The sequence below is a fragment of the Pterocles gutturalis genome, unplaced genomic scaffold (assembly GCF_000699245.1).
Source record: "Pterocles gutturalis isolate BGI_N339 unplaced genomic scaffold, ASM69924v1 scaffold9160, whole genome shotgun sequence".
Classification (NCBI taxonomy): domain Eukaryota; kingdom Metazoa; phylum Chordata; class Aves; order Pterocliformes; family Pteroclidae; genus Pterocles; species Pterocles gutturalis.
The window spans coordinates 1-26,767 of record NW_010138195.1 but is presented as its reverse complement, the minus strand read 5'-3'; the positions used below and the strand labels follow the sequence as shown (position 1 = coordinate 26,767).

The window sequence follows — 26,767 nt, the reverse complement described above, 5'->3', positions numbered from 1 at the left end:
GGCAGGTGGTATGTTCACCGGTAAGACTTCCAAAAGTAATTTACCAATTAAAAATAGTGGTAAGAAAAATTGGACCTAAAGTGACATAAACCGCAGGATGGTCTTGACGTAATGTGTGCCTTTCCTTTGCGTTAGTCATGTTTTAAAATATTTGGAAGGTGCTGTTGGTTGTTGTGAGTAGGCTGAAGAGCTTTCTGTGGGCTTCCCAGCATATCACAATATTAATTTAAGCTTTAGGTCAGAATTAGTCATTTTTGTCTCTCTCCCCTTTTTTAACCATCCCACAACAGATCTGTTACATTAGGTGTTACAGCTTTCCCTGTCAATCAGAGCTGTCAGTCAAAGTCGGAAATGTCTGTCCTGCTGCTTATACATCAGAAAAGAAATGCCAGCAGGAGGCTGCAGGATGAAGAGTATAATGGGAAGGCTTTCCATGTGTCAGCACGGGAAGAAGTAATATTTTTGGCACATTTTTGTAGTATTTCTGTGGTGCCCATTCATGGACACTGCAGAAGTGATTTCCATGTGTAAGGGAAGGGCCCTCAGTCCAGTCTGTATCCTTACTGGTCTTTGTGCAGCTGGTTTTCCCCTTACTGGGTAAGATGAAATAGGGGAGGCTGACACGTCCAAATCCCAGCCAAAGCTGTTTGATACTTAAGTTGCAGAGAACCGTGTTGTTTTGATTGCTGCATGTTTTTGAGATAAGGTTTTGCTCTAATGCTGTCATCTTAGCTGTGGTAATGAAACTTGTTTTTCCAAGGAAATCTTGAAGAGAATTTCCTCAGTTCCAAAGGGTATTCTTAGCAATGGCTTCCCTGCAGTGGAGGCAGGAACATAATCTAGTTTGCAGTTTAATATTGTGAATTTAAATGGTAGAACGATATAATAAAGGACAGCAATCTCTGAATTAATACACAGCTCGGGTGTGCTTCTATGTCAGGTACTGTCAGAAATGTATGTAAGTGAATTTATAGCAGGTACTATAGTGCATGAAAAAGAACTGAACTCTAGTTACTGATAAGATATGCTGGTTGTAAAGAATAGAGATACTTGGTATCTCTAGTTTCACCATACTGTTTAAATCAAGGAGCCTTTCTTCTAAGAAAATTTTCCTTATTAGAAAATCCAAAGCTTTCACAATAGACTTTGATCCTCACTGTAAAATGAAAGGAGGAGGAAAGCATTGACACCAAAATGCTAATAAGTGTTCTCTTTGTTAGTGCCTTTGTGTTGCATATTAAGTGGATCTTTGCCTATCAGACCGAGTTCTGCAGCTTTGTAGGCATCTACCTTCCCATAATACAGTCATCTTTGGACTGTGGGGCGGACTATACTTTTTTTTTTAGCTGGGAAAGAATGCTGTTTGTGCTTTGTAAAGTGTCTGCCCTACATGTGGGTGGACCACTCTGTTAAACCAGAAGCGTGTGTTTGTTGTAGGTGCTCTGTACATACACTGTTTCTGTATCGTTAAATGGTGCAAACGAGAAGAGGCAGTGCGACACTGGGTTTATTGTATGAGCAATAACTACTCTTTAAATGCTGAATGATTGCATGACTGGGTTTTTACATTGCAGTTGGATAAATGGAATCCTTGTGTTGTATTCTAGTCTCTTCAACCTCTCCAGGAAAAAAAAAGGAATTAAAATCTAATTTGCTATGAAAGACCTGTACCTTTTTAGGCAGGGGAAAAAAACAAATGCAAGTCTTTCCTAGCAAATGATGCTGGATTTGTGCATTTTTATAGTCCTTTGGAAAGCATGATGACAAGGTCAATAGTCTTGTATGTGTTTTCAAATTATTGGCAAGTTGCTGAATGCTAAGCCTTCTAGATTTTTTTTTTAAAATCTGCATGCTTTTATTTATACTTTCTAAGTCCATTCAGTGGTTAGATGTCATTGCAGTGAGCTTCTGGGCATTCTGCCAAGTCTTCAGTATTGTCAGGATGCTGGATAAAGTACAAAGAAAAAATGCTTGTCTGTGCTTCCTTGTAAAATTTTAAAAGTAGTGAATAGCCTCAGAAGTAAGACCACCCTTATTAAAGTAAGAGCAGAGTATATGAAAACAGGACTCTCCCTTTCTCTGACTGTCTATGCAGCTAGGTAGATTGTAGAGTTCACTTTGACAGGCAAGAACTGCAAATGTCCATGAATTAATAAGAAAGTCTGAGCTGGAGACATAAGCTTTTGGCAGGCAAAAGTGTCTGTGTTTAATTTTGTAAAACTGTGTAACAGCATGATTGTTAAGCTAAGTGAAGATAAACCTTTTCTGAAGTATTAAAACTGAACAAAAATGGTTTGAAATTTTAGAAGCTCACCATTGTCATTGCCCCTCTTACAATTGATCCTGTAGTTATAACGACGTGTTTGGCAGAGCCTTGTTCCTGTGTGCTAGTGTATGGTTTCCACAAATGTTCTCGTCCTTTTTAAAACAATCGCTTTGTGTATTTTTTAAAGTTATTTTTATACCATAACTTGACATTGATTTGATTCAAATGTAGTAAGATATAGGAGCATATGGGGGAGGGAACTAAGCATTATTTTTTTGTCATAGAATGTTCTATAGTCAAGCTGACTGTTCATTTCCCAGGTTAATTTCTGTGTAAATGGGAATTCTCTGTATCAAAAAAACCCCAAAATACAGATAATTGCAAATCTGACTTGAGGTGGAGCCTCCTTGTACTTTTTAGTGTGTTTTGCTGTATTTATTGCACTGCAAAGGACAAAGCAATGTAGCGGCAGTGTTTTTCCCCTGCATTTTCAAGATGTTTGTAAATGAATCTGAATGGAGAGTGTAAGAATTCAAAGGAAATCTGTGTGCCTGCTTTGGAGTACTCGCTAGGCAAGATTATTTTCTATTATAAGTTACGGACTTATTGCATGACAGTTTGAGAACAGCCGTGCTGTGCCTGCTCAGAGAATAGGCAGGATTTAAGCCACTGACACAATGACAACATAAAAACAGAAGTAATTTTGTTTTTCCTGTAGGAAAATAAAATAATAGAAGAAAGGAATTTAAACTTGATTTGTCTGATATTGTTGTGTAATTGCTTCTTTTTACTAATTTCCTTTCTTTTTCTTCCAAGTTTGTGCCGAAGCTTTCAATCCAGATGAAGAGGAAGAAGATACAGAACAAAGGGTAAGAATGAGTGAGTTGCATCATGCATGGTTCTCTCTACGGTTTGACAGGCAGATGTCTGTACGTCACCTTTTCCTTACCACTTGTGCATTTTGTTCCGAGAGGCTGTGTGGTGTGCTGACACTGACAAAGTGACATTGCTCTGAAATTTAGGGCCACCTTGTCTCATGCACTTTTGTAGTCACTGTAGCTTTAATATGATTTTGCTTCAAAGGACTCGAGAGCTGTGCTTAGGTGTAATATCTTTAAAATTATGGATATTTTCCTGTGTTAATTATCTTAAAAGCTTGTTGAGGCAATTCCTAGAGCATCGATGCTGTTGTGAAGAATTAGCTAAGCTTACTCACAGCTGTTTCTTCGTGGGTGCTTAAAATTCCTCCCATGCTTTTTACTGCCTTTCTTGTCAAAGCAGTTCTGCCTTGGTAGGAGAAATACTTTGTTGAAATATTTTCGAGACTGTGACCACCTGTTGTTCTGCTGTTTTTGAAAATTGGGAATTTCTAGGAATTGCAAGTCCAGATGCTGTAATTATATTTCTTTAGAGATTGTTTTATGTGAGCAAATCTTGTAGCCTGGCTGGTGAGGGTCAATGTTTTCTCTCTGGACTTCTGGTGTTCCATTTCCAGATGCCATCTCAAGGATGTTTACACTTCTGCAATTAAAATCTAAGTCTAATTTAATTTCTCATAAAAAAGAAGATACTTCATAAATAAGATGCTATAAAAAGAAAAAAAAGATCCAAACGTTTGTAAACCTGGATATATTAACTCCATCAAAAGTTTTAATTTTCCTGACTGCTGATTCAATATTCAATCTCCTTTTAAAACAAGTATCTGAGATCTGCTCAACTTTAGACAATGTATTTTTAGAAATGCCTACTAATGGAACTGGTTTTGAGAATCCTTGTTATTCCATAAATATAGTTAATGTGGTAAATGTGACATAATTAATATTTTTATATATGTTTTCATAATTAGTCCCCAACAAGCACATATATGAACATTTTTATGACACAGTGAGTGTTGGTTCCTTTAACCTGATGAGATGTTGGAAATGGAAAGAGGTAACAAAAATTGTATTCTGCTTTTTCTGTCTGAAGTTTCAGTCTGAACCTTCATATTTCTTTGTTGTCATGACAGTTTTGTTTTACTTTGTTTTAAAGGTAGTTCATCCAAAAACTGATGAACAGCGATGCAGACTGCAGGAAGCATGTAAAGATATCCTGCTCTTCAAAAACCTAGATCAGGTAATATAATTTTAAGGAAATTTTAACTGGAGTTGATGGTTTGTAGGCGGAGTTAATAGCGTGATCTAACAGTCCAGACACTCGTTTGCATTGTGATAGTTTATGAATTATTATATGCAGGCTGGATTGGGACATGTGTTTGGAGATCAACAATCAATGAACAATATAAACAAACATGTCAAATTGTCAGTTGCCGTCATTTTCAGATCCCCTTCCCCACAAATTAATTTTTTTTTTCTGTTGGAGAAAAGTGGTTTTTTTTGTTTGTTTTTTTTTTTTTTTTAATTCTTTTGCTCATCTTTCAATATTTGCTGTTTGGGTAACATTGCACCCGATTTACTTTTCCTGAGGAAACAGTTCATAATTTTATGGGCAATTTAAAAGGGAAATTACTTAATTGTGATACTGAGCACTATCCACATTTGCATGATTTCAGATTGCTGCACATTTTTCTTCAATGCCAATGTGTCAGTAAATTTTTTGTAAATGAATGTAATGTTTTTAGGTTGTTCCTGTTCCTACTCATCTTATTTTTAGTGCTGAAATTGTTTATTAATTACTCATTGCCTCAGAATTAAGTTTTAATGATGAATGTCTCCCTTGCTCACACTTAGTAATCTTAATTGGTGTGAATTTTTTTAATGAGGATCATAGGATAGTTCAGGAAAAGACCTTTGGAGATGGTCTAATGCAGCCTCTGAGAGGCCATAGAACAAATACATCTCATCTCTGGTCTGGTGTTTCCGTGAAAACACAACCTCCCTACTACAGGCTGGGGAAGAATGCAAGCTGCAATGCCAGTGAAGGTCCCTGCAGCTTTCTGGTTTGAACCATTCAGCTTTGCCTGAGATATGAAAGGATGGATGTGGTAGCTTATGGTTTCAGAAACACTGCCCAGCTTTCCTTGAAAACTGGGAAGTTCTCTTCTATTGGTTGCTGTACAAACCCCAAGGGTCATTGAACTGCATTCTCAAAATAATTGTTGAAAACTTTTGATTGCAGCAGGCTTAAGGCATTGACGTTCTGTCTGAAAGTTTCCTTGAAAGCTCTCGTTTCCAAGACTGGCCGTTCACTGTTCTGGGATTCCTGTTGTCATTAAGTCTATTTACTTAAGACATTTTAAAGGATCCTTTTGCAAATAATCTGATTATGTCCAGTGAAAAAATGAAGCATATTTAAGAACAGCTCAAGGGGTATGTACAAAATGTGATCACCATTCGAATTGAGTAGGCCAATCTTTTACCATCCAGCAAAAACACCCAGAAGCAAAAATTAATAGTGAACTGATATTTAAAGATAACTGAAAAATTAATTTGAGCTGAGAAAGTGGGCTTGGAAAAATACTGCTTCTTAGAAAAAGCTTTCTGAGCAGCTGAGGAGAGAAGTAATGGAAATGATCTTAACTGCAACTGCTAAAGACTCAGGCTTTAAGATAGCACATGGCTGAAAAAGGTGACTGCAGCCCATACATTGATTATAGTATGATAAAGGGCACTTACTTAGCAGAGAGGGGAGAGCTTTCCTAGTAAGAGGTATACAGGGATTATGGAACATGCATTCTTTCACCCCTCTTCCCAATAATTTCTTTTAACTCTCTCTGTATAATGTGACTGGTTTGGAAGGGTGGCTGTAGAGTACCCACTGGAAGGCAGAATGCATGGCTGCTGCTTTTGCTCAGTGTATGTTGTCCTTTAATAATTGTGAGGAGCTTTAAAATTAAGGCTCAAAATATGTTCTTTTGCTTTGTAACCTCTAAAGAATGCCATGTAAAGCTGTTAAATACAAGCACACAAACCCAACAACAAGAAAACTGCATAAAACCCCTTTAGGAACAAATATGATTGTGTGACTCAAATGTCCTGGCCAAATTCATCCCTTTTTCACTGGTTGCATTTAGGTTCAAATTCATCCCTTTTCCATGGATCGCATTAAGGTGAACTGTGCTGAATTTAGGCCCAGTGACTCAACAGCCCTTTTAAATGTCTTTACTTGCATAAATAGTTGCTGTAATACTTGGTGTCAAACACAAGGGAGTCAGTGTCCAGTGGATCTCTTCTAGCAAGGTTCGTGTTGAACTTTGGACTAAAATCAATTCAGATTGTTGCAGAGTTTAACACGGAGATTTTGAGCATCCCCAGTGATAAGCCTGATTTATGTTTCAATATAAAGTGCTGGGAAAGTAGAGAACTTCTCTCCTGTTAAAAGTTTCGTCTGTGTGATGTATCATGCATAGGCTCCACCGTGTATTATAAATGAGTTCGTGGAATTCTAGTTACGACTGAATTTTATACTGGGTGAGAGCAATGACTGTCATCTGTACCAGCAAGGCCCCTGAGCATGCTTAGTACCCATATTTAAACCAAGAGGTTTTTTTACGGTTCAGAAATCTGATGAAGCTTGTCCTTTTATTGACAGAAGAGCTTAGTGTTTTATTTACTTAAAATGATTAGTCTTTGCCTTTTTGTCCTCCAAATAAAGCATTATTGAGTTACAGTGTTTTAAAAAAGCTTTTTAAAGTCTACATTGCTTGTTTTTCTGACAACTGTTACTTAAATGCGTGCTGAGAAATATGTGGTTAAAATAAATGGCTTTCATGCGATGATTGTTTGTTTAGTTTAAATATCAGGAGAGTTTTTAAAGACAAGAAAATAGGACTCTAGTGAAAAGATAGGCAATACTTGCAATATAGTGGTGCCTACGGATGCTGCAACAATTATTCCCAACTTAAGGAGTGCAGTAAAAGTTTCAAATGTATTTAGCAGCATAAAGACTAGTTTGTGTGTTCATGCAGTATATTTTTAGAAACTCAGCTGTGATCTGCATCGTCAACTTTGAACCTCTGGTCAGTGAAAATGCAATGAAAGTCTATTGCATAGAATAACAAAGATGGTAAAGCAGCTCAGCACTGAGGCAAGACATTTGTATGGCATCATCTCTCTTGGCTTTCACAGCTTCCCTGGCTGTGCTGCCTACAAAAAAATTTTAGTCGTGGCTTATCAGAGAAACCTAGCTTGAAGCTGATGTGCAGACCAGCAGTATCCCATTTTCTGCATGTGCTCCCCATCCGTACCTGTCTGATCTCATCTTGTGCTGGAATTGCAGGATCTCTGAGATACAGACTATCTGGGGAGATAAGTCTGTCTGTATAGAGTCTGTTCAGTACAGTCCTGATCATGACTGGGGCTCTTAGATGATAACAGTACAAATAAGTTACAAATCATTCACGGTGCAGTTTCTAGATATACATATAATGAAATGTATGTACTATTGACATAAATCAATACTTATCCATTGCAGTGAGGCTGTGTCAGATTATACCAAGTGAGAGCTTGCTGTGCATGTGTGCTTTGGCACTGAGATGGTATGCATAAGTTAAGCCATTTGGACATAAATTTGAGATAATAGCTCTTCTGTAACGGAAGTGTCTGTTTGCATTATTGAACTTATATTAATAAGCTGGAAACAAGTGAGGTACTTGCTAGTGGAAATCAATATTTAATATCAATATTACTTGTATTTGCATACAGTGAAGATAATGCAATGCATGCGGCACTTCATCCATATCAAGTCAAATGAACTTGCCTTTGTCTAGCAATAATGCTTAGGTGTATTTCCTGAGGTTTTTTAAAATTTTTTTTCCTCCTGTTCGTTTTATAGGAGCAGCTGTCTCAGGTCCTTGATGCCATGTTTGAGAGGAAGGTGAAACCTCAGGACCATGTGATTGACCAAGGAGATGATGGAGACAACTTCTACGTCATTGAGCGGTAAGCAGCTGTGAAATGTGAAGTATGTTTCTTCTCAGTCTCTTAGAAATGTCACAGAATCCTTACTGCAGGACAGTTTCAGAAGGAAGGAAACTTACTTTTGGAGTCATTGCCTCTTCCTTTGATCTTTCCATTTCCCCTTTAGGCTGCCATTGATTTTTTTGATCATTTGCCCAGGGGCAATCAAATTTGACAGAGGTGGATATTTTAAACCTGCTGAGTTTTAACACATTTTGTGTGACTGCGTAAAGACTCAAATACCCCTTTCTCTTGAGGGAAGGGCCACAGAATGAGCTTGCCTGTGTTTTTTTTTAGTTTAGCTCTTGTGCCTATCAGCATGTGCATAGCTTAAAACCAGCTGTATGACCTTACCTTTACTGTAGACACCAACTCAGCTCCAACTCTTATACTGGCTATTCATTTATTACGAAGAATTCTACAGTTAAGAATTTTCTGTCCCCCTCTCCCCCTTTTCAGTCCTCCTCTCCTCCAGTCCTCTTCCACCTCCCACCCCTCATTTTTTTCTGCAGAAGAATAGCAGGATACTGGTGCTAAGGGAAAGCTACAATGTTTCCACTTGCCTGCAAGTGCAAATTCAGAAGACTTTGGCTCTTTCAAGGCATCAGTAGGAATGTCTTTTTACTTTAAGATAAGTCATTAGTGCCTAAATATCCCTTGAGGATTAGTTTCTTCCTGTCTGAATGAACAGTGACTTTGTGTTGCAGGTGTAACTCTGTAGCTTCTTGTTTGCATAAAAAAATAGGCTTTCTGGCACTTTTCCTCCAAAGTCTTCTGGTTGTAATACTTCCTCACCAGATCGCTTCTGTCTGAGTGTCCTTTACCATGCACAGAGGGACAGCAAGCAGGACGGATGCAGCAGTTATTTAGTGTTTACTGCATGGAAGGGAGAGCTAGGACGAGTGTGTTGCGTGGCTAAACATTAGTATGTTCATCACTCCTGAGGAGGCACCGGTAGAGTCTCTTCTGAGCGAGCAGTCATCGGTCAGGAAGGGCAGCATGGGCCTCTGTTGCCTCTTGGAACAGGCTGATCCACAATCTTGCTGAGTTGCTCTCTTCCGCTTTTCTGCTTCTTTTCCTTGGGGTTTTATATTTTTTCACGTCAGTATTTTTCTTGAATCTTTGAACTCCTAACGATTACCATCTCAACAATTACACTTCGGTCTGTATTTTTATTCTTCTTATCTTACAGGACTTTAGCTCACAGTTCAGCAACAGTTTTCTCAGTAAAGCTGAGCCAAGGTCACCCAGTGGAGCCTCATCAATTTAGTCCTTGGGCCACAGACAGCTGAATGCTTGGCTGAAGGTTACATGGCTATAGCTATTTGGAAATAAATGGCACTAGTAAGTGACTTGCAGGTTGAGGGATGGGTTGTTGCATTTTGTTTAAGGTGCTCACAGATGGCTCTTCTAGATCAAGAAGAACTCTGAAGATTGTTGCTTCTGGTGCCTCTCAGAGAATCATTAAATAGATATTGGACATTACAAGAATTAGTGAAGCTTTTCATCAATACTAATCCTTATTTAGTTTATTGTTAGCATGCCCTTGGTTTCTTTCTCTGTCTCCTAGGTGTGAGTAAGCAGTAGAGTGTAAAAGGTGTCTGGTAAGGCTGTTATGCAGTCTTCACGTGCCTATCTTTCATTAGCTTTCTGGGTGAGAGAGAGACTAAATTTCTTGGATCTTCTGACATGTCTGAATCTGGCCCATCTGTTATTGATCCAGTAGCCAAACTTTTCTCTGGGTCTCAAAGGCTTTAGTACACTAGACCCTCAAGTCATTGTGTGAAGCTTCCTCACTTTGGTCTGTTTTGTTTGTTTGTTTGATGCACATAATGTCCACTTTGTGGTATCTCCAACAGATGAAGCTGACATAAAGCTGTCCTTTAGTACATTTTTTTTAGATGCAGTACTGTTCAAAGATAACTCTAACAAACCCAGGGCTGTTCATCAGCAATCCTGAAAGACCCCCTACTGTTAATACTAGGTAGGTCTCACCAATGAGTGTGTTCCCATACTTGTTTGCCATGAGAAGCTTCACCTACTGCCATTTGTGTTGATTCTTTTTTTCTTACAAGCCCAGTGATGTTCTGGGAGATAATACCATTCCCTCTGACAAAGATCTAGACTCCTGGGGAAAACTATATGCATGTTGAGCTGCTTAAAGCCAGGAAGGTGTTCCCTGCCTGCTTTTCTCCAGAGTATGACATGTTTTGTAAAGTTTCTTAGGCCAGTGGCTAGTCCCTGAACAATCTCTGGTGCCATAGCCAAGAATTAATCAAGCCTAGTCAAGATGTATTTTTAATTTATTTCTTAAAGCTCTAAGCATAAGACAATCCTGAGGACATTAGACACTCTTGCTTGACTTTAAGGACTACCTTTCTGTGCACAGCCTGTTTCTGTATATGCAGTTGCTGTTTGATCCAGATTAGTGTCTTGAGCTTTGACTTGCTGGACTTGTACCTGCATCTTCATCAGAGTTGTCTTCTGATTCTTAGTAAATTGCAGGTTACTGTTCCCTTAACTTCATTGTAATGTAGGAAGCATGCCTCTTGGAGATCAGAGTGAGGAGGCCTTTCTGATTTAAACAAGTTATAGCTCCCTGTGAACAAAGTGCAAGGAGATTTCTGGTACCTGAACACTTTCCTCTTGATCTATTCAGAGATTTTGGCTAGCTATCAGCACTTTCAGAGGGTTTTCCTGTTTCTAGAAATGAGCTATAACAAAAAAAAAAAATCATTAAAAACCTTTTAGCGTGGCCACTTTAATTTGAAGCCAGTGTGACTAGAGTGGAACCCATAATGTTCTGCAAAACTGCTGGAAGTTACTTGCCCAAGCTACCTAAGCTGGTGCTTCCTACAGTGTCACCTCAGCACACAGAGCCTTGTGAGAGTCGAACACATGCTCTTCAAGATGGAACATTGTGTGCTGTAACCTGTGTTCTTCGGTAACCACACCTCCACGAAAATGGTGATAAATTGATTGTTTCAGCTGTCAGCAGGGACTGAGTTGTAGCATGGTGTGAAGTTGAGCAGAGTGAGAAGAGTTCTGGTTATAAGGGATCTATTAGACAAATACCAGCTGAGAGATGGCTGCCTCTGCAGAGATCTCTATGCTACAGTGTAAAGATGCGGCATGTATAATGTTCCTGAACTAACTTTAAATCCTCCAGCTTGGGGATCAGTCGGTGCTGCTCGTCATGACTAGTCAGTTTGCCCTGCAGAAGTCAGTGTATGAGCTATGTAAAGGAAGACTCTTTCTCCGTGCTTCTGTGGCACCGCTGGTGTCCATATGAGAGCTAGACAGTTTGAATCTAGAGTGGGCACATGCAGATAAAAGCTACGAATGCATCTAGGGGTTATGATATAGACATACTCTTAAGCTGGAGTTGAGGCAAAACCATAGGAGCAGGTGAGGAGTTGGACTGAGTTTGTACGAAAGGTATTGCAGCAATGCTGTCACAGAGAAAATAGGTATGGATGGATCCAGGTCACTCCAGAGAGGCCTCTCTGGATAACATGCCTGCTGTGAAAAGACAGTGTTAAAGACGATGAAACTACCTATTGCCCTGGCCGTAACACTTATAATAGCAAGGTCAAAATATTACGCAGAGGAAACCAAGTAGATCTTGCCCACATCTTATCAGGAGTGAAATGCTTTATTAAGAGAGAATTATTGTGAAAATAGTGTAGACAGAAGCAGCTTGGTATCAGGCAATTTGAAAGCTCAATAAAGCATGTTCCATCTCACCTAGCCATAAGAGGACTATTTGTATAACAGCAAAGAGCTGGTTTTTTGCTCTGTACTGGAATGTTGTCTAATAAAAAGCATCTATTCCATTGTTTTCCAGGGGATTGTATGATATTTTTGTAGCAAAAGACAACCAGTCGAGCTGTGTGGGCCGCTATGATAATCACGGCAGTTTTGGGGAACTGGCATTGATGTACAACACTCCTCGAGCTGCCACCATTGTTGCCACAACAGAAGGAGCCCTTTGGGGACTGGTAAGGAAAGGAAGTTGCTCTCATCTGCTTAATATTTTAAACACTACCTCAGTGTGTCCAGTGCTTCTTTTGGTATGACTCCTTGTGCTAATAACTATTTATCATGATCTGTTATCTCACCTCCTGGCATGAGAGATCCATTGTGCAGATCTTTTTGGCCACCTTTCCAGAACAACTTACCTGTAAAAACGATATCACTAGTTTTATCTGTCCCTTTATTATTTTGCATTTGCTGTAATTGTGGCTTTGGTTAGGGAAAAAAATGCCTGGTTTTGTTTTCATCCTGCAGAGGACAGTGGAGACATTAATGCAGATATTTTTATGGGAGGGGGAAACAGTATCTAAATGGCGTTCTTTATTTTCAACTCACTTTCCTACCATTTTGTCTGCTTTAAGGGGAATGGGAAGGTATGAAATATCTTATTGAGGATTTCAGTATTTTTAAGAGCTAGAAAAACTGCCCAAAGCTTTGTTTTCCTTCAAAATAAGCTGTCATGATGTTTCTGGTCCCTTTGTGTTACCCTGGAAGAGGTTCTCAGGTCAGCATGACCTATGAGATACCAAGCTAAATGATGCTGTTGCTTTGTCTCTAACCCAGAAGTGTTGAATGTGAAGCTGTAGACATTAGTTTCCTTTTTTAGTGCTTTTTTTCTGTACTATTTGGATAGGGTTATTTTCACAGTGCTCTCTTACTCATCTGCGAGGGCTCACATAATAAGCGGATTGTGCTATCAACGAAGCCTTTGAAGCCAGAAGTGTTGTGTGCTTTCTGTGTGCGCTGGGCTCCTCGGCAGCTATGGCTGGGGGTTGACCGTGTGTTGTGACCTTGATTGTAGGACTGATAAGCAGTTACACACACCGTGCTTATACAATCTCTGTGCTTGCTGAGAGAACTGACTTCTGACTTCCCTGTTCTTTGTGAGCTGAAAGAGAAGATTTTTGGTAAATCAACCAGGGAATAATGTCAGAATCTAGTTTCTTGAACAAGACAGAACAAAGCAGCTACCTACAAACTGAGCTTATTCATAAAAGGAAGAAAATGAGAATATGATTCTTTGTTCCAGTTTGCCTTTGAAAAGAACTGCACAAATTGGGTTAACTTTGGGTTTTTCTGTGATTACATTCACTTAATTAGCAAGATGCAGCTGAAGGGGGACCTCTTGCTAGTCGCCTGTCCTGTGGATATTTTATTAACTAAGGCTGCATTTTCCTACCTAAATCTTCACTTATTTCTTCCACTTATTCTGTTGTTGTCATGTTTTATTGTACTATTTTGTGCCTGATGTAATTTAAACATTATATTTTTACTAGTCTGCAGAAGACACCGCTACAGCTCGTGTGTTATCTGCTCTTTAGGAAATGTGGATTACTCCTGCTGCATTGCAGGCTTAGGCCAAACAGAAGCCTGGGAGGCTCAGGCACAAAGCAGTTATCAAACATGGGGCTCTTCTGGAGCAGAGAAATGTCCTCAGCATTTGCTACTGAACGTGTCTGGGGAAGACATCATGTTCACACATGCTTCCTTCACTGCTCTGCCTTTTTTGTTCAAATACTGCTGCTTCTCCTCCCTCACCAGTGCTCTCAAAATGAATTCCGAATTCTTTATGCTTTTGCAATTCCCCTGACTGTTTCTGCACCTTTCTGCTTCTCCAAACATGTACATTTGAAGAGACTTCTACCAGTGAAGAATTTCTTTTAAAAAATAAAAATAGAACAATCTCTTCATGCTTTATCATCTCTTGTTCTTTGGATAACAGCAATACCATTCTTCCCTTCAGCATTCACCTCCTTCGACTTGTATTTTCCCCTAGTGTCGCCTGTATCAGTCACTGTTTCAAGTTGCAAGTATTTGCAGCCTGCATCCCAGAAAACTGTTCTCTTACTTGAAAATACTTCTTCACCTCAGAATGTTTCTGCTAAGGGATCAGTTGATGTTTTCAGAAAATGAGATCCAGAGGAATGGCTCTCAGGACTTTGGATGGTTCTGCTAATTGTGGTATAATGTAAACATAAAAGATTTTTTTAGGGGTGTACCATTTTCCTAACCAAATTTCTGCTCCTTTCCTCTGACTTGTTGGTTTTGGTCTTTACATGTATGGCCTCCTGTTGTGTAAGGTAAACTCTGATTTAGTGCAGATCCTTACAGGGACCGCGGGCATTACTGTAATGCGCACACTGACAAAAATACCTGGTGGGCAAGGGCCCTTCTGCTCAGCCTGGATGTGCTGTTCAGTTTCAGCTCTCCTGTGGCCTTTCCCATCAGCGTTTACCCATAGTTGAGCCCTGCCTTTTCTGTGTGGGAATAAAACCCATTTTGTTAAGATCTCTGACAATAAACTCTCAAATATGTCTTCCTTGCAGGTACCGAGACAGGCGCTGTGGCTGACTGGGCGAGCTTACCTTCGCTCGGGCACGTAGTGCCGCCCAGTGGCCACGGAGCCTGCACATCGCTGTCTGCTGCCCAGGGAAAGTACCAGAGCAGGGAGTGGGTGGGAATCTTCCCCAGTATTTGGGCTTCAGAAACAAACCCCACAATTTCTCTGACAGGAGGGTGCTTGTGGCACATGTGGACAGCTGGGAATTAGGAAGCATTTGTTGCAAAAAGCTGCCTCTCTGATCCTAGAAGCTGGAGGAGTGAATCAAGCGTGCTGCTGTTTGATACTCTGTTCCTGATCTACTTGAGACCAATATAGACCTCCAACTTACTTTTGAATCTGACTGAAGTGGAGAAGAATCCAATTCAGACTTAATCGTGCAGTTCCCTTAACAAATAAGTGTTGGAAATTCCAATTTCCAATGGCTTTAGCAAGAAGAGCATGACTTCTTCATTGTACACAGGAGCATGAAAGATAATATATATTAACAAACAGCCAAACCCCAAAAACTCAACCTTGAAAAACAGCTCAAGATAGACTAAAAATGGAATTCTTAAATGCTTATCTGAGAAGGACCAGTTCTTACAGAATTTGTTTTCAACTTGTTATTGCAACAAGTACTCTCACAAGAGCTGTTCTGATGACTATAGTGATGGATATGGTATCACTTCAACAGCTGGCTTCTCAAACTCAGTGTTTGTTGCAAATACTGGTTCATGTTTGGCAGTTTGTTAAACAGGGAACATCCTAGTGAAGAGGAATAATGTATTTGTCTGTGCTGTTTCTTGCAGGATCGAGTGACATTCAGAAGAATTATATTGAAAAACAATGCAAAGAAGAGGAAGATGTATGAATTATTTATTGAGTCTGTGCCCCTTCTTAAATCCTTGGAGGTAAAGCCTCTTGGAGACATCTGCATCAAATTCTTGCATTAGCATTAGCTCCGCAGTCAGTGTTTCTGCTGCATCAGAAACCTGTGTCATTTTTGCTTAGAACAAAATTCTAAGAGCTGCTTTAGTATCACGTTTACTCTACAATTTAATTTGCATTGTTGAAATTGTACACTGTTTTTTTTTATATCCTTTGTTCACAGTAAGCAATTTGCTCATTTTTATCTCGGTCTGTGTAAAGATCTAAAAAAATCACGAAACACCACAAAACAAAAAACATCTATAAATATGTCAGAGAAGAGGTATTAAAGTGAAAATTGGAACCTTAGGACTGTGGCTCCCTTTGAGGATGTGGTATTGAAATAATGATACAATCACTGGGATATTTGGCCTTTATTAGCCATGAATGATTTTAAATTGGAGACAAAGATGTGGGCTGCAGTAGGTCTTGCTTTAACCTTAACCCATATTCAGAAGGTAAATGAAGATAGGCTAAAGGGAGGCACTGCTACCTGGGGACGTAACCGGGCAGAGCAGGCAGATGTCACATTGATGCGTGTGGTGCATGACTTCAGGAAATGTGTAAATTGTCACTTCTAAGCTATTGGTTCAGCCTTTATCTTCAGAGGGCTAGCATGTGTCTGTCTGTGCCTACACCATAACTTAGCTTTTCTTTGTTTTCTCATCCTAAGAACATTTTTCAGCATTAATCTTTAGTACTTTAGAAGAGCTGTTAATCCCTTTGCGAGAAGATTACAAAATTGCAAAGTATCGTTAAGTGTGAATAGCAACCTCTAAGATACATTATTTTGGACTCATATTGGTAGCTGTGGAAGGGGTAAATTGTGTAACACCTCCTGCCTGCCTCAAACTAGTTCCATCAATGTGATTTTTTTTTTTAAGCACAAAAATGACTCATAAATATATAAAGATATAGAAAAATAACTCATTAGCACTGGATGGCTTTTTGCATGACACGATGCAGTTGAATCATGCGTGGATCAGAATTAAGTTTCTCAGACATGGGCTGGATTGAGGTGCATTTGTGGAATGAATGGATTACAGTTGAATCATCTGTTGAGATCCTAATTTTAACTGTAGGCTTTTCTTCCTTTCTTAATATGTTTTTTACACTGCTCTGAACAAATAAAATAGTTTTCTGGTGTTCTAGATGGGCAGTAGGAAACATTGGAGATAAATTTAAGTGTTCTTTCTCCCTTCCTGTTTATGAAGGCTCAGGCATGTTTCATTGCATGTCAGATTAGTACCTCTCGCCCTTGCTGCTGGGCATCCTGTTGCAATGCCTGCTTACAATTTAGAGCCGGTATCGTTTTCATATTCCCTTCCTCTTTCCACTCTAGGCATGAGTTCTGGGATACAAACCCCCCCCACGTGTTCAAGTACATGGTGATTAAAATATTTTGAAAATATGTTGTTGATGTTTCTCATTGAAGTTTGTTCTTAGCAAGTTTGACATTTTTCTGAGAGTTTTCTTCAAATTTTAACCGAATCTTAGAGGAAGCAATTTTTTTTTTTTTCTTAATTTGCTCTAAACCAGCCAGTTCAGTTATTTGTTAACTTTGGGGGAAAGAAGAGCGCATGGATGGGTCACTAGACAATATTCTTTCCCTGTTGATTATGGTAGTCTTGAAAGCTGTTGTGCAGTACGATAATGTTGTTGGAGGGGCTGCATTTTTCATTACCCCGATAGTGTGTGTTTGTGTGTCTAGTGAATGCCTCTTGGTTTCAGGGCTATAAAGTTTACAACAGGTGTTCTATAGTAGTTGACTATGTTTAATTTTCCTCTTTGTTCTAGGCATCAGAACGAATGAAGATAGTGGATGTTATAGGGGAGAAAGTGTACCAAGATGGAGAACGCATCATTTCTCAGGTACTTGAAGTCTGAATTTCTCTTTCTCCTTTCTCTGCTTCTTTTTTCCTGTTTGGAACCAACTTATAGAATCCCGTTACTTGGGCCAACTTGGCATCACTTACTCTTTTAATACTTGCAGTTTATTTAACCACTTCTTGAATGTTTGGGGAACAGACAGTACATCTTTCACTACAAATTTATTCTGTTACTTTAGCTTCTGGTTTTTCTTCTGTCACCTGTTTTATAAATGGTCTTCACAAGGTTTCAAGAGCAGTATGCCTTAAGAAGCTGAAATTAAATGTCTGTCTGTGCAGTTTTCTATGACAGCCCCCAGCTAGACTTTTCATAGGCACCTATGACCAGATTAAACAAGGAATCACAAGCATGTAGTAAAGACATCTCTAATTCCTAGATCTGATTAAACAACAAAAAACCTATTCAACAGGAGTATGATTTGGATGAAACTAAATGAAGTCATTGGGAATATTTTACTAGTTGGACCCAACTCAGCTAACTATTCTAAGGAACTACTGGGGTTAATTAAAACCACTCTTCTTCTGAATGCTCTTAAAAGGAGTATTTCAGTGGTGGAGTAGTCTAGCTTCAATTGACAGCCTTTGGTGGTTGGTTTATGCTTTGCTGTAATATAAAGCAAGGCCAGAGTGGTGGAACATGAAGCTGGACAAACTCAAGCTGAAGCTGTGTGATTTTTTTTGACTTTGAGGCAAATAACTTTTTGGAACACTTACTGATAAAACACTGGAATTTTGCATCAAGTTTAGCTCAGGGTTGCTTTGTTTGTTGCAAAAGTGCTCTAGTTCAAGTAGAAGTGAATGCAAGAAGGTCCTTGGCTTACCTGAAATTGCAGGCTTTTGATCACAACTGTTGTCTTGTTTTAATAAATAGAATATTACTCCTTGATAATGTCTTCAATAATTAATTACCTTGAATGTCAGATAACTCTGAATGTGGGAAACCTTAGGTTGCTGATAACCAAATACTGCCAAATTACTTCTCCCCAAAAACACCCTCAATTTTTTAAGTTGAAAATCTTGTTGCTCAAGACCCTGAGAAAACTGAACTCTCAGCAAAATCAAAGCTTATAAATCAGTCTCAAAACTGGGAACCCACGCAATCAGTGATCCAATTACGCAGTTGATTTTAATCTTTAGTAATAACTGAATTAAGGACAAGGATGTAATTACCCTTAAAAGGAGGATTAGTAGGCTGGATAGGTCTGGGTGATGGTAATACACCGCTAAAGATGATGAAATTTTATGCTTGGAAAAGATGTGACAGCTCTTACATTGCAGCTGTTGCATCAATACCATGAACCCCTTTTCTCTCATGGATAATTTTACATTTTAATTATCTTTCTGGAATTTGACCTTTCAGTAAAGGGCAGTATGCTTTAAAGCACTTGAAAATTGTTAGTGCCTGCCAGTGCTATAAGGATGTCTCCTACTCAGTTTGTTTTCATTCTTTTAAAAAATATAAGTACTCTTTCAGAAGTGTGCTGAGTGTATTAGTTCATGTTGTGATAGCTGGCAACAACGAATGAAAAGCTTTGTGCTGGATGGTTTACGACCATCCCCAGGAAGCTCAGCTAAGGGACGGATTTCTCGCTGAAATTGAGGTACCCTGTGCCCAGTTCCCTGGATCCAGCAGGTTGCATTGTGGACTTGGTTTTCTGTAAACTATCCTTCTCTTGCTTTCTGTGTTCCCACTCCTCAAATACAGCTGTTCTGGGTTCTGCTGATCTCCCACTGTTTTACCCTGGATTGCCTCAGCTCATACTTAGTTTAATGGATCCTTCTTCCTACTGACATCTAGAAATGCAGTCACTAAATTGGTGTTTAATTAAACTTGCTTCTGGAAATTCTAGGCCCTGCCTAGTTTCACTAACTATTGGATACTTCCATCAGGATCAGAAGATTTGCACTTAAGTGATTTTGCAATATATTGTCGATATCCTTTGCTTTTTCCTTTCTACCTGCCTTCTCACTGAATGATGTGTACTAATAATTCCTTCCCTTGGGGTTCCTCTGATATATTACCTAATTGGTCACCTTTTAAATCTGAGTGTTTGTCAGTTCTAGCAGATTTCTGCACAAGGCCTAGTTCAGAGTGAATGCTTTAATACAGTTTATACATACTTTTACAGTAAACTAAAACATAAATTGTTTTACCTTTTCCTCTTCACAGGGCGATAAAGCAGATTGTTTTTACATTGTAGAATCTGGTGAAGTAAAAATCTTGATTAAAAGCAAGGTGAGTTCAAGTTGGGTGATTAGGCTTTAGGTCAATCACTGATTTGATTGGTTAATACAAGTTGTGTGAAAAAGCTTATTTTAAGATACTGTTTTATGATATTTACCATTGACACTCATGTGATATAGGTTGTAAATCCCCATACCTGTTCTGAAGTGGCCAGAAGTCACTTTAGCAAAGTTGGAAAGTCTTTTGCTTGTATCTGCTCCTCTGCAAACGAACCTGCTATACTCTCCTTGGCCTCAAAGGCGACAATTCTTCTGGGATTGTAGAAAACCACCATTTACAAAACCTGGGGTCTGTTATCTCTAGTGACATCCTAGACATTGGCATTTGAACGTATCTTTGCACAGTCTGAAGCAGCCTTAGGGAACAACATGTTGTGCGTGATAAAACCTGTGTTGGGCTAATGTAATAGCAGTTCCCAAAGCTGTAACGGTAAATATCTGCCAGTCTCAAAACTTGTGGGCTGGCACACACTTCTCTTATCAAACTTCTGATTGAACATGCTGTTAAGGTGTTTTACCAGTACAGAGCATGACTTGGGACTTGCTAGTTTAGAAGCCCTAAACCCATGAGCTGTTGCACATCTGTAAGATATCTGGGATTAACTGTAGCCTCGTACAAAGCCAGAACTGTATGCAAATAATTAAAACAGTACACACTGTTTACCAGACTATGACCAGTAAAGAAGCTAACCAAGAAGTGGAGATTGGCCGGTGTCACAGAGGGCAGTATTTTGGAGAGCTTGCACTCGTTACCAACAAACCCAGAGCAGCCTCTGCCTATGCTGTTGGGGAGGTCAAATGTTTAGGTAAGCACATGTTCTGTATTTCTAGTTACCAGTGTTTGTGTGTTTTGTGGGCCGTGCCTGAGTGAGCAGTTATTCACAACCTAACGGCCTTTTGGTAACTGGTGGTCAGACACAAGAACCTAGGAGCGTGGGCTGGAGTGGATTTCCACATTGAAGTTTGAGAAGCACCGCTGCTGTCCTCCAGCAGATTTTGTTTTTAATGCTTGTGTGGCCTGTGCTCCTTGAACAGAGTAAGTAGCATCAGCTTCTTGTCTACAGCTTGTTTGTCACACACAGCTTTCAAGGTGATCTTTTAATGCCAGTGTGGTATGTATTTGGCTTCTGTATTTATCCTTGAGGTCAGGTGTGTATTTAATTAATTTTGTTTTTCCAAATAACAGTACAGAGGGAAATCAGAGATATGATTTCTGTTTGTGTGGCTTCTATTGAAGCCTCAAACCCAAATGGGTTGGACTGGAGATCTGTGTTCTGAGCTCAAAAAATGGTGTCCTTTTTGACAAACAATCTTGTTTTCACTTGTTCCTTTGCAGTCATGGATGTGCAAGCATTTGAGAGGTTGCTTGGACCCTGCATGGACATTATGAAGAGGAATATAAAACATTATGAGGAGCAGCTGGTGGAAGTATTTGGCTCTAGCATGGACCTGTTGGATCCAGGGAATTAGGCACAGGGTACCTCAATGCCTTCTTAGTTCAAGACACAGAAAAGCCTCCTATCAGCAACACAACTCACAAGGAAAACGGACACTATGGAACAGTTACTGCTGCTGTCTTCTTGGGCATTTTAGAAAACATAAACAAGTCTCAGCACAGATGGATTGCTCCCTCCCTGCCTCCACTTTGCTGCTGATACTTCATTATTAGACCTAGATTAAAGATGATTCTAACCCTTTGTTCACTCACTTGGTTCAGAATGGCATCTGTCCAACAGTTCAAGTGCCTGATATGAAACCCAAAGTGTGCAAGATATAGAAGCCGCCTCCTTTCTGGTGTTACTGTTGGGATACATTTTCAGATCAGATTCTATAGTGGGAGGTTCCCTGTTCTGCAGAGGCAACCTGTGGAATACGAGCCTTTCACAGGCTTATTACCTTCATCTGATGCTTTCCTTACACAATGTCAAATTTGCTTTTAATTGTAGCATCTGGGGTTGAAGTTAAAATGTCAATGGAGCCAATGAATAAGGTGGCACTGAAGTCTTCTTCCACCTGCTAAAAGCAGCAGGTACTATCGCTCTTTAAACCATGTAAACCAAGCTGGGGACATGGGAGAGTCTGCTTAGCAACAAAATGCAGAAAATTAAGCATTACTATATTTTAAGTGTTTTCTGAGCAGCAAAGAAAATTGTTTCACTCTGTGCTGCCCAAAAAAGTGCAGTGGTTCAGATCAAATGGCCTGAAGGTGTCATAACTGTAATCCCCCCAAATTTGCTCCTTGTTCCTGACACAGAGTACATTTTATTGTGGTGAGATCACAATATATGACCTTCTTTTGCTTACAGAGATCCTTTATACTGCTCGCTTTCCCAGGGCGCTGTTGTTGACTGTTGATAGTTTTAAAGCTTTTTAAGGAGGTGAATGTTTTGTAATTTAAATGAAGATTACTTCTGTATTTGTTTACAGGAGCTCCCCCCAGTCCTAACATTTCACAGTATTCTAACTTCATTAGACACTTGGATGCTTCCAAATACCACGTTGATTTGTTAAACTTTTCAAAAGTTGGCAACATTTGACTTTGTAAAGCAAATGTCTGCCACCTACGCAGTTGATGTGTTTGAGGAATCTTTTTGGTTTAGGTGATAACTGAGCTAATGATATTTATCTGAAGTACCTATTAAATTTGCAGCATTTATTAGGTAGATTCTATTTCTATAGCTTTAATGACCTTAATTGGCATACTGCTGAGATTTTATCAGAGTATTATCTAAATAATACCAGACCGTAAGAAGGACATTTTTATGGTATACAAACAGAATATTTATATTAAGACATTGAATTTGTAGGTAATAAATCAAGTGACCCTTTGAATTTGCATTTTTCTGTAGCTCTTGCAAAACTTACTGGTGATTTATGGGGTTATAAAATTTTAATTGTTGGATGCTAGTATAACAGAACCTGCTCTTTTTATTAATGGTTACGTGAGCAAGAATAGAAGGATGCTAATGTTGAATTCATGCTTCTAGTTATCACAGTGGACGTTTCTCTAAGGCACGAGATGCTTAGCTGCAATTCTAAGTTGATTTCTGGACAATTCTTTTCCCTAAATGGATGAGCTCTTCCCAGTTCCTGCAATATGAGTAAGATGGAAATTTGAGAAGTTTGAATAGCTGTTGTCTAGTTACTGTAATTGGAATCATATTTTTATATAATGCAAATGATTTGTAATGGACACCACTGAACTAGGTGTTTCCATATTATTAAAGTCCTGGTTGTGATGTCTAGTGGCTGTTCTAACTGCATGTGTTTTAGAACAGTGAATTTCCCTTGCTTTACTGAGCTGATTTTTTTTGTTGTAAATTACAGCCAAAGAAGCAGCAGGTACTTCATTCATGCTTCCAAGGTTTAACACCAAAGACAAAATAATTCTTTTGATGACAGAATTTAAAAACGAACAAACAAACAAAACTCAAGAAAATAAATTACCTCCCCGTCATCAAGTCCTCACACTGATAACAGATAAAACATTAAGATACTTCAGGCTCCAAGACAAGAGTCTTTCTGAAGAAAGCTCGTGACTGTCCTGTGAACCGGACATAAGCTGGTCTCCAAACCAGTATGAGTTTCTGTGCTGCCTAAACCATCCTGTGAACTAAAGAGAAACTTGCTCTGAATGATCATCAGCTGGCCCTTTGCTTGCAGGCAGAATGTCGTCTCCTATCCAGAGGAGCCTGGCAGGCTGGGCTGCTGTTCTCTGCAGGACAGGATTGTATACCTCAGCATATGCAAACATTGGCAATTGTTCTGAAGCTTAACCAAAAAAACAGGCAAGGCTGATGTTAGATTCTTAAAGGTAATTCTGCCTGGAAGGGAGGATTTGATGGCTTCTAGAAGTCAAAGGATGAGAATGTAAAATCAAAAGATTGGGATCCCATGCAAGTAAGAACAAGCTTTTGAAGTTGTACCTTTCTCTAGACTCCCTGAAGCAAAGGCGTAGTGGGCAATGCCATCCTGCACCCAGGATCCGTGTGACGGTTGGTGGTGTAGAGAGGCAACCTGACCTTGAGCTGGAGGAGGATGAGCCTGTAAGGAGGCTCGTCCATTTAAAAACTGCAATTTGCAATGTGCCTGCTTAGCTTGGGCTGGTTTAACCAACATGTTCTGTACAATTTTGGAGCATGACGATACTGAGAGAAGCTTGTAGTAAGATACTCAGTACGGTCAGGTATCTGGTTTGAGCACCAGCAGTGAGCAAAGTTGGAACGCATGTGAGTGGCAACACCAAGACCAGGGAGTGAAGTGAGGTGCCTGTTTGTAAAGGTCTGCCCGCATCTCTGTATCTCATTCCTTTGCTACGACTGTGCATTGCAATTGTCCTGGAGAACAAGCCCAGGATTTTTGTTGTTACTGCTCAGTGTTCAGTAAATCTGCCGTGGAGTCCCTGAAATTGGCAGTAGAGAGAGATGTGGTTTTTAATAAAAGAACTCAGCAGCAAAGTGGGCAAAGAGAATAGTGTCTTTGAGACTTGGAGGGGGAAAAAAAGTCTTGTTTGTGATTCCCTGCTTGTGATTGTTGTGAAGTCAGTGAGAGGAGCTTTCAGTGGTCAAATATCCTGGCATATGGTATTTCTGTTCAATGTCACAGCACAGGTTTCACAATGTAAAAGAACAAAGAAATGCAAAAGTGCTCTCTTTTTAGAAACAAAAGTGCAAAACATAAAACTTTTAAACAAAACTTTAAAAACAAAGTGCAATTGTGCACAGAGGGCAAAAAATGAAACCCTTTGAATGTCACTTCCTTTCTTTCCTTTCCGTTGTCTGAAAGCAGACTCTTGTTCCTGACATGTATTTGTATTTTGGCAAGACTAGTTTACAAACACTTTGGGTTTTTTCAGTCCAGGTAATTTTTGTTGTTACAGTTATTGCTGATTATTTTCACTTTTTTCAAACCATATATTTTATTTCAAGAGGCCTTCCATGTGGATTTCCTCCTGACAGTCTGCAGCACTAAACTGCTATTCCAAAATGCAAGAGAAAGTCACTAACCTCATAGGAGAACACTCAACTCCGCTTAGCTGGCTGGAGCTAATAATGCGCTACTAATTTTCCCCTGCTCTGTGGGGCAGGAGGGGAATTAAATTCTGCATAAAGTTGCTACCTCAAGGCTCCAAGTGCTTTTAAAGGTCTTTCACTTGGGAGAATTTCATGACAGTTCTTAAGATCGGTCTGTTCTTTTGAGTTAAATGGTTTTTTAATTGATTCATTGAGGGACCTTTATTTTAAATCATTTGACATTTAGTACTTGATTCTCAAAGGATGAACAGCTGCGAAGTTTTGTTCTTGCACTGTAGTGTTGAACATGAAAGAATAATATCTGCCATATAAACATATGGTTTTTAACAGGTTAAACCACTCTGGGGTTCAGCTTCACTTTTGGTTAATAAAAACCTGACCTGTTGTGTCCAGCCTTCCTGTACGGTCCTGTGTGTGCTCTTTATTGACTCACTGCAGCTGACACAACCCCCAGCGCTTACAGCAGGAGCGGCCGTTTGGCAGCCAGCTAGCCCTGCTCGGAGTGCCGGAGCTCCTGTCGCTTGTGGTATCGGAGCCTTACGGAGAGCAGCGCTCGCCCTGTGGCAATAACCAAAAGAGATTTATACGTTATCCGACCACCACGTTTTGCTGTTTGGTGATAAAATTTTAGTGGTACCTTAAAAAAACACCAGTTTCTGTGGATGATATTGCTCCCAATAAAACTGGCCACTCTGAGATGTCTGCCAAATTATCGTAGAACTGATGTGTTGTTTGAGCACTGTGCTAACTGGTTCTCGGTTCCTAGGAGAAACAATATTTCTGAAGGTCTCTTGCTGGCCTCTACTTACAGCTTCTGAATTTTATGTGGCAAGCTGCCTTTTTTTTTTAACCTAACTAACAACATTAAAAGAAAACGACTTTGGTACATGTGAAATTGCCTGTTCAAACACTCAATATTTGCTTTTGCTGAAGTTTTGTTTCTAAATACGTGATATGTTGTGTACAGGCTGGGAGAGCAGTTCAGATGGGTTGGGATGCTATCATGAGGAAGCCTCTGCTAGGGTACAGTAGGTCAGCTTTGGGCACTGACTCAGGGAAGATGCTGCCACCTGGAAGGGCCAGAGGGCTGCAGCATGATTAATAGCTACGTAGAAAATGTTACATTTTACAGAAGGATAAGGAAAAACTGGTATTTCTTTCCATGGAAAGAAGGACAGAGGGAAAGGGGGCAGGGAATATTTCAGCAGGGAGGAATTATCCCATATTGATTAGGACAGGCTGATTAATATGGGACATAAGCTACAGCAGGGAAGCTGTTGATTAAGCATTAGAAAGATCTGTCTGGAAAACAGGTTGAATAGACTGCTGGGGGGAGCAGGGAATCTTCCAGCACTTCATTATATTTTTTTTTGAATAGTTGTAAACTAGCTCTGCTGAATGCTTACAATATCTGTCTGAGGCAGGGGTGGATTAGACAACCTCTTGGGGCTGTATATGTTGATGTTTTGTTATGAATACCTCTTGAAAATCACCGAGGGCTTTAGCTGACACAAATCCGCTGTCTCCAGGCTTTGTGCCACATCAGCAGCAGGAAGATGAGAGCAGACCGGTGCCTGTGCAGGAGAGGGAGACGTGCCCTTTGCAGCCTGACAGCGTGCTACGGCTCAGGGCCAAAGCCTGCCACGCACCTGGGAGAGCGGAGGCTGGGATTCCCGCGGGACAGAGTGAAAACCCCAAACCCAGATAGAGAACACGTCTTGCAGTTCCTTTGCACAGACGGAGCAGCTCGATGGCAAACACAACCGGGCTTTTGTGAGTTGGGCCCTGACTCAGGCAGTGTTAATTGCTGGATAAACTTTTTTTTTTTTTTAAAAGTAAGAGTCTGTAAAGTTCTTAGGTTGAGGGTGATGTTCTGTCATTTTGTCAGAGGAAAGCCCCACTTTCTGCTGTTTCTCTCCAAAGGATGTATGTCACCCTAATGCTCCGATCAGCTCAACCCAGTCATGCTGGTGCTAAACTGCTGTCACTTCATCTCCTCACTGCAGTGTTGCCTGGGGCGATGCAAAGCCATGCTGCCAGCCTCCTCCTCTGTCCTCCTCCGCGCACCGCAGAGCAGATGCTGCGGTAGCTCCCTGCCCTCGCTGCTGCCCTCGCTGCTACCCCCGGTGCGCCCCGCCCATTCGCCATGGCGG

General features: G+C 39.9%; 1 protein-coding gene across 1 annotated transcript in view; it reads left to right on the top strand.

Annotated features, from left to right (window-relative positions):
- PRKAR2A (protein kinase, cAMP-dependent, regulatory, type II, alpha) overlaps window positions 1–21,541 on the top strand; it is a gene marked incomplete at its 5' end in the record, with an annotated part of 35,507 nt that extends 13,966 nt beyond the window's left edge. The window contains 9 exons of the mRNA XM_010082897.1: window positions 3,083–3,135; window positions 4,298–4,381; window positions 8,039–8,145; window positions 12,011–12,164; window positions 15,331–15,432; window positions 17,246–17,320; window positions 19,508–19,573; window positions 20,249–20,387; window positions 20,918–21,541. Coding sequence (XP_010081199.1) covers window positions 3,083–3,135; window positions 4,298–4,381; window positions 8,039–8,145; window positions 12,011–12,164; window positions 15,331–15,432; window positions 17,246–17,320; window positions 19,508–19,573; window positions 20,249–20,387; window positions 20,918–21,051 — 914 coding nt within the window. The remainder of the gene's footprint in view (window positions 1–3,082; window positions 3,136–4,297; window positions 4,382–8,038; window positions 8,146–12,010; window positions 12,165–15,330; window positions 15,433–17,245; window positions 17,321–19,507; window positions 19,574–20,248; window positions 20,388–20,917) is intronic.
- Between the last annotated feature and the right edge of the window lie 5,226 nt (window positions 21,542–26,767).